This window comes from Solea senegalensis, linkage group LG15 (assembly GCF_019176455.1).
Source record: "Solea senegalensis isolate Sse05_10M linkage group LG15, IFAPA_SoseM_1, whole genome shotgun sequence".
In the NCBI taxonomy this organism is placed as follows: Eukaryota; Metazoa; Chordata; class Actinopteri; order Pleuronectiformes; family Soleidae; genus Solea; species Solea senegalensis.
In genome coordinates, this window is record NC_058035.1 from 8,258,330 (window position 1) to 8,265,497 (window position 7,168).

Below are 7,168 nucleotides of genomic sequence, written 5' to 3' on the forward strand. Positions count from 1 at the left end.
GATGAATTATCCAACAGTAACAGATCCCCAAGCTTAAAAACCTCTTAAGCCATAATGAGACCTGTTAAGCAGACTGTAATATGGTACAAAGACACTTAGTGAATTACACGTTTCTTTTTTGAATATATTGGTTTATAATTTATTAAAACCAAGGTAAATTGTATTTTTTTAACTTTGTAAAAATGTTAAAAAAATAAAAATGTTCTTTGGAGACGCTACATGAGCTAAAGCATTATTTAATTCACACTCAGGCTCACAACATTTGTTATGGTAAAAAAGCAGAAATCACATCAATTTTCTTAATAGCTTAGGGGAAACAAAACAAAAAAGAAATTCCTGTCGGTAATGACTGAAATGTTCAGTTACAGGTTGGGAGGATCAGGGAAAAGGGAAGGATATCATAAGATAATCATACGATATCAAAAATAATTTACATATCATGTTGTCAGTCTTCCTAATAACTATTGCAATATATTTGTCCTTTTGCAGACCTGAGTGAGCTGGGTGACGGGTTCGGTCCGTCAACATCCCAACCACACTGGTGCCATGTGTGAACTGGATGAATTTAGTTCTTGTGTCGTATGCGATGTGACTCCTGACAGCTTAATTTTGTGTATCAGCAGTTTGTATCAGCAGAGGACAAGGGTCAAAGACGAGCAGCGGGAGGAGACTGGAGTTTGTTAAAGAGCTAAAGGGAGCGAGGGAGGAGTCAGACTGAAATGCACTGTAACTGCACTTTACAAAGGATGCATTGTGGACGATGCATGGGTCTCGTGTGTGGTGATTTGCCTGCACTACAGTGCAATCTATTTATTGCGATTGCTGTGTATATACTGTTACTTATCACTTGCCATTTTTGCTTTTAGCTTTGTGGAATACATGACAAGGTGAGGCTTTTAATGGAGTTTGCTGGTGAAGCGCTGTCCCTGTGACAACAGTGTAGCTTACTTGGTTTATAAATAAGGCCTACTCCCCCTCTCCCTCTCTGCTGCTGAACACACAAAACATTCACACACACTGACACTGACGCACACCACACCTTCTGGTCTTTTGCTGCGTTTACTGTAAACACTTCTCAATCAATTTTTTTTGTATGTAAATACACAGTCTTGACCATCTTTCTATAATGAAATGTAGTAAAGCCATTTCTCATCTTTGGGATGTGATCGCGCTGTAACCTTTTCAAAGGAGGCTGCTCAACACTGTCCTCTTTCATGATTTGGAAAGTTGAGCTTGTGCAGCATTAGCATTAAAACAAAACAGCCCTGTTTGATTTGTGCAACGATGCAAGTTCGCACTTGTTGAACCAGCAGGATCACGTCAGACTGGTGCCTGTAGATTAGCAGTGACGCAAGGAAGCAGCCCTGAGTCAGTCAAGTCATGGTCACTTAGTTGTTATTTAGCGGAGCCTCCTTATTTCCATAGCTCGACCCTTTGTTAATCTCAGTCTGGCCAATCATCCAACGAACGCCAAGTGAAGCTGGGGAGGAAAGATTCAGAGAGAGCACATTTATAATAGGGAGTTTAGCAAGTCACAAAGACTTTAAAGAACCTGTATACAACTTGATTATCTCCACAGTAAATTTCTTGTTTGAGTTGAACCTCAAAGTAAGAAGAATTCTCAGGATCAGAGCTAAAACTGTTAACTGTCAACTCTTAAATGTAAACAAACGGCTGCTGATTAAGCCAATCAGCTCCACACAACTCTCTCTGTGTTTCTCAGGGAAGCCGGGTTTAGCTCTCATGTCAGCCAGCGAAGTGAATTCTACCACTGAAGAACCCTGGTCGTTCAGCAGTTTGACAGGATATGTGACTCTTGCCCCTGTCTGCACCCGTGCTGTCACTGTATACACACTAACATTCCCTCAGTCATAGTATCGCTTTAGAGAGCTCGTTTTCAGGTGAAGGACGCGGTATACAAATAAAGCTACATTCAGTGCTTTTACATGCATGTTAAAAGTCTGATTTTAGTCTGACTAAGACATTAATTCGATTTTCGTAATGCCATGTAAACATGTTAGTCCGACTAAAATCGAGCTAGTATTAGTCGGAGTAACATTCATAGTCCGACTACTCCAGAAACATGGGTACTCATTTATTTTGGAAACTGTAACATGCTCCTCGTGAACCCATGCTGTCAAGAAATCCTTTCTCCTTGACTTTGGTAAATAAGCACATGCCTGAATGGTGCTGGGGACATGCTCCCAAGAGATGAATCATATTTTCCAAAAGAGGGACACTTACATTTGAGTTGTCAGATCTGCTGCTTTATGGAACGTTTGAACAAATAGGAGCTGGTTAAATTGAGGGAGTCTTATAACCTTCCCACAGTGACTTCATTGTGTGCTTGAATGAATGAATGAATGAATGAATGAATGAAAGAAACCAACCTGCCGTGCAGAGAGCCACAGACACTACGATGGTAAGCACGGATCCAGAGCTGATGAGTTGAGTGAGGAGCAGGCCTAGAGGGTAGAGGAGCAAGCAGCACCAGAACAGCCAGTTGATTAAGGTCCAAGGTCGGCGTGGAGGGCTCACGGTGGGACCAGGGAAACGGCTCGTCTTTGCATAATGCTCCTGAAAGCTGTCCTGCAGATAAAAGATCACGTCAGGCTGAGGCTACATTCATACAGCTACAATTACATTTGAAAAGATAAGATAAGAGTTTTAGCAATCACTACTTTGGAAGCCTAGGGGATCTAAATGAAACAAGTGTAAACAGAGCTTTTTTGTTCCACCTGATAGTAGAGTAGTGGCCAATGTGAACCCAACTGGAAGTCAATGACAGTAACTACATCATCTCTTTCAAAAGGTCCTCATTTCAGAAGTGTTTTTGTTTTTTTTACTTTGATGCAGTTTCAATATCAAATGGAGCCCTAGTTAGTTCTTTGAAAAGCCATGTATGTAACTATGGTGTAACACACTACTACCTTTTCCTGGTAGAGATGGTGGAGCCAAGCGGCGCACTCTGCCTCATCTTCTGGGATCAGCTCTAAAGGGATCCTCCTGCGAGGACGACAGATCTCGCAGGTAAAGACCAGTAAACAGGAAATAGTGAAGCATTCTTGCAAAAAAACTTTTCCTTTCTTACCTCACATATAAATCTGCATGATATTTCTTCCCATTTAAAATCCCAAGCAGGGTCGGCACCTGATTGTTTCTGAAGTTCAGTGTGGAATCATAGACAGCCGCAACTACATAGGAACAGACAACACAAACAACAGTGGTTAATTGCATTGCTCATTTGATATGCAAATCCCACTCACAGAGTCTGGTATCGACTAACAGCCATATGTAAATACCTAAGCAAAGGTAAATACTCACCAGTTCCCCTGAGGTTTTGGACAGTTATCCAAAATCCTTTGGTCCTGGGCAGAAGATGATACTTGAGTTTGGGCAGACCTTTGCTCTCAGCCACCTGCATGCTGACCTGGTGCTTCTTTGGTGTGAGGCGTGTTCCTTCACAGAAAAGCAAGAACTAGCCCCAGGAATAGAGCATTCATCAGTACTATATTTATTATACTTTCCAAATCTCACTCGCTCTCTCTCGATTTTACAATAACCTCCACGGTTTGAAACATACCCAGTAATTTTCCGGGTAATCATGCAGGTTCTGGAGACTCTGCGCCACTGTCCTCCGGTCCTCCTCCCATTTCCTCTTACAGAACACGATCTCCAGGAAGTACCACATCCAACCAATTATTGGAACATAAGCCAACTCTTTTTTGGCTAATACTTTCGAACTCTGGGAAATACGAAACAAAATCACATTGTTGGGAAAAGAAACATTGTTCATAAAGTCATGGTCAGGAGTGTGGCTTTCGTCCTCCTACCCCAAGGACACCGAATCTTTCACAGAAGGTCCAGCCACACAGGAAGTCAATCTCAAAACTATGATTCAGAACCACGATGGCCTTCTCATTTCCATACAGTGGATAATTCTCTGGATCGGTGTAGAGAGTGCATTCTGTCCCAGACCACCACTCCAAGGCTGCCACCAACTCTGAGAAACATGAAGACACAATCATTTGCATAAGAATATATGGTGTATGCTCCACTACAGAGTTTCAGCAGCAACATACAACCCATGTCAGTATCACCTAAGTGCTGGGGCAATAGGAGGAGTACTTACGGCTGGCGATGCAGTAGGCCAGTCTGATGTTGACCCTTCTGGCCAGCTGTTTACTGACCAGCCACAGAGGCAGAGTACAGAGCTGCAGAAGGTTGATGATGAGGCCACTGACCAGGAACACGTAGCAGATGACCAGATGGCACAAGAACTGGGATTTCAGCAGCTGCAGGAAGCCCATTGCTCTGGGAAAAGTTGCATTAAAACCTGGACAATGACAATTTCATGTAGTATTTTGTTTATATATTTTTGTAAGATAAAATGGAGATACAAAACGGAGATTGACAAGGCAGAAAGTATTGTTCACTAAATGTTGAACAACATGTTTAATCAGACAAAGGAAAAACAAAACTAAATAAAATTTGGAAAATGAATAAAATTTGCATCAAAATGGCCATCGGCTGCATCATTTCTAAACATTGGCATTGGCCATAGGAAAAAAAAACAGTTTAGGAGCTTTTAAACTAAATACTATATTTGAATATTGTATAATTTCCTTTACACAATATGGAGGATTTTGTTTAGGGGGCAGCTGCAATACCTTATACACCCAACAGAGGGAGCATTGAACTAAATCATTAAAATATGACTAACAAAGTGACATCATATTTCAATGATCCATATTTAAAATTAAATATGTTTTGCTTTTGTTTCAATGAAAGCACAGAGATTTAAAGTTATAATGAACTTTGGTAAACTTGTATAGGCCAATTTAAGTTTAATGTAAAGTTGATTTACATGCATTTGCTGTGTTATTTTATAATATGGTCTGAAAAAAGTTCAGACCAATCGGGTTTAAGGCGTTCAACAGTTCCACAGCTGCAGAGACACATTAACATTCTCATTATTTACCCTTAAACCAAACAAACAATGACAGAGATTTGTTCAACAAGCAAAAGTCATATTTAAACGTTTTGAATGAGAAACAAATGCAGTGATACATTCATTTATAACTGTGACTGAGACATGTGACACTTTACCTTCAGTGTGTGTGCAGTATGTCCTCCCCAGGAACTGTGATGTCCTCACACAGACCGGTCAACCAAAAGAAAACACCACTGTTTACTTTACGCCCATGCCCCTCGGAGTTGTAGAAGTCATGTCCACTCAACGTGAACAACCGGTTGAGGGAGAAACTTCCCAGTACATGCAGCCACACCCATCAGAAAACCCCGCCCGGACCCGGGGAAGATGGAGACATCCGTGCGCTGCTTCCTTCTAGAAACACTGAAGTGGAGGCGGCTGCAAAGATCGTTTCTGCGCTGCGAGATGATCACATGTTTGGAGGGAGCGAAGCCACTGTGTTTGACATCACATCAAATGTCCACTCAAACTCTTCATTGTATCCACACAAGAAGGTTTTTCCCTTGGGCAAAAGAGCAACAGAACGGCTGCAGAACAACTCACAGGACGTCCCCACACAGCACATGCACACAATATAAAACACCAGTCAATTAAGACAGTTTAAGACTGCAGTTTTCTGTCACAACACCTTTTATCTGACATATACATACAAAAAAGCCATTAAACATATACATAGCTAACGAAAATGGTTAGATTTGACACCTAAACCCAGCACCCGTATGGAAAAATGAAAATATATACTGTATGTAGTAAGTCATAATTGAGTTGTAGTAAGTAATCATTATGAGATACTACATCATAATAATTAGATACTAAGTCATAAAAAAGAGATACTTAGTCATAATTTAGATAACACATCATAATAATGAAGTACTAAGTCATATTAAAGATATACTAAGTCCTAATAAAGAGCCACTAAGTCCTAATAATATGATGCTAAGTCATAATAATGACATACTGACCCATAATAATGAGATACTAAGTCATAATGAAGATAATTATGTTAAAAATTGCTTTGCAAATTGTTAAACTCAGGTGGATCGATTTATTATGGACAATTTATGGCTAATTTTTTTTAGCACTTTTAGCACGTTTTGTACTTGATATGTAGAGGCCTGGTTGACAAAAACAAACAAAAACTGTGTGTGGAAATACTTCACCTATAGTCTTATGTGTTGATTAAGATTGTGATGTAAAGTTTTTAGGAGTTTGGGATTGGCTGCCGTAAGTGACTTGGACATGGAAAAGAGTGAGACATCTCTCTGTATTCCCCCCTCTTTGCGTTGTCTTTGAGAGAGGTGGAGTGATTGTGGCTCATGCGCAGTGGTTTCAGTGGTTGACAGTAACGTTACCAGCTGTATGATCACTGTGACACTTTATTGCTCATCTTTGATTTGAGTGCATGATAAGTGCAACAACTCTTACTCACTCTTCGCTGTGCTTAATGTGTAGCCATGTTCATTTAACAGGAAACTAGTAAATCAATACCTACAGGTAAAGTCACATATGCCGGGCCTCAGTATCTACCCAACAAGCACTAGTTAAAAAAACTGCTCCCTGCCAGTACAAACTCTGAAAGAAAACATTGTTTTGAACTTCTGTACTTATTAACTTGTTTAAAGATTGTTAAAGTTGTTTTTTGACATTTCCCCCCAAAGCAGGATTAAAATTCAACTTTTACTCTCATACAATCAATAGCGCTCATAGTAAGTAATCCAGAAAGCCACATTTTTATCACTTTTGATTGCAGTTTTCATCAAATAAGGGTACTACTATATTTCTCATGTCCAAACTTTGCTGAAAAGCAGTTTAGCACTACACACTCAGTCTGGCCATTGTAAGATTCAATGAGGAAGTAGGACTGTAATTGTGTTATACAAAGAAATTCAGTTTCCACATAGCATAATACTGTATAGTTGTTGCACACAATCTGTGCTCTGATGGACTTGTATCTCTTCATGTATCCTCTTCCTTATTTGGTATGTTGTTAAATTATATGCTATCATTGACTCGATAGGATAAGGACTCAAGAATCTTCTTCTTGGTGAGAACCAGCAAAGCTTTACCTCTCCACAAACCCTATTCTCAAACTTCTTTCTGGATGCAAAGCCATGCTTTATAAAAGCAAGATTGTACACAAATGCAACAGGCTGAATTATCCTTTGATAGAAATTC

General features: G+C 40.0%; 1 protein-coding gene across 2 annotated transcripts; it reads right to left on the reverse strand.

Annotated features, from left to right (window-relative positions):
* Window positions 1-220: 220 nt before the first annotated feature.
* agpat4 (1-acylglycerol-3-phosphate O-acyltransferase 4 (lysophosphatidic acid acyltransferase, delta)) lies at window positions 221-5,356 on the reverse strand. Of its 2 annotated transcripts, none has more exons than XM_044046599.1 (9): window positions 5,110-5,356; window positions 4,133-4,314; window positions 3,834-4,003; window positions 3,584-3,745; window positions 3,325-3,478; window positions 3,092-3,194; window positions 2,931-3,006; window positions 2,391-2,589; window positions 221-1,480 (listed from the first exon to the last, which is right to left on the reverse strand). In XM_044046599.1, the coding sequence occupies exons 2-9, from the start codon at window positions 4,308-4,310 to the stop codon at window positions 1,389-1,391; spliced, it is 1,134 nt and encodes a 377-aa protein (XP_043902534.1). In that variant the 5' UTR covers window positions 4,311-4,314; window positions 5,110-5,356; the 3' UTR covers window positions 221-1,388. The 2 variants fall into 2 exon arrangements, with proteins under 2 accessions (XP_043902534.1, XP_043902533.1); XM_044046598.1 differs by having other exon boundaries at window positions 4,133-4,336.
* Between the last annotated feature and the right edge of the window lie 1,812 nt (window positions 5,357-7,168).

Bases quoted from the DNA above. Each gene is read 5' to 3' on its own strand.
- agpat4 (XM_044046599.1), bottom strand. From the start codon at position 4,310: ATGGGCTTCCTGCAGCTGCTGAAATCCCAGTTCTTGTGCCATCTGGTC. The intron at 4,004-4,132 runs GTAAGTACTCCT...CATGTTTCTCAG, and splicing joins GGCCTACTGCATCGCCAGCC to AGTTGGTGGCAGCCTTGGAG. The intron at 3,195-3,324 runs GTGAGTATTTAC...GTTCCTATGTAG, and splicing joins CCAAAACCTCAGGGGAACTG to TTGCGGCTGTCTATGATTCC.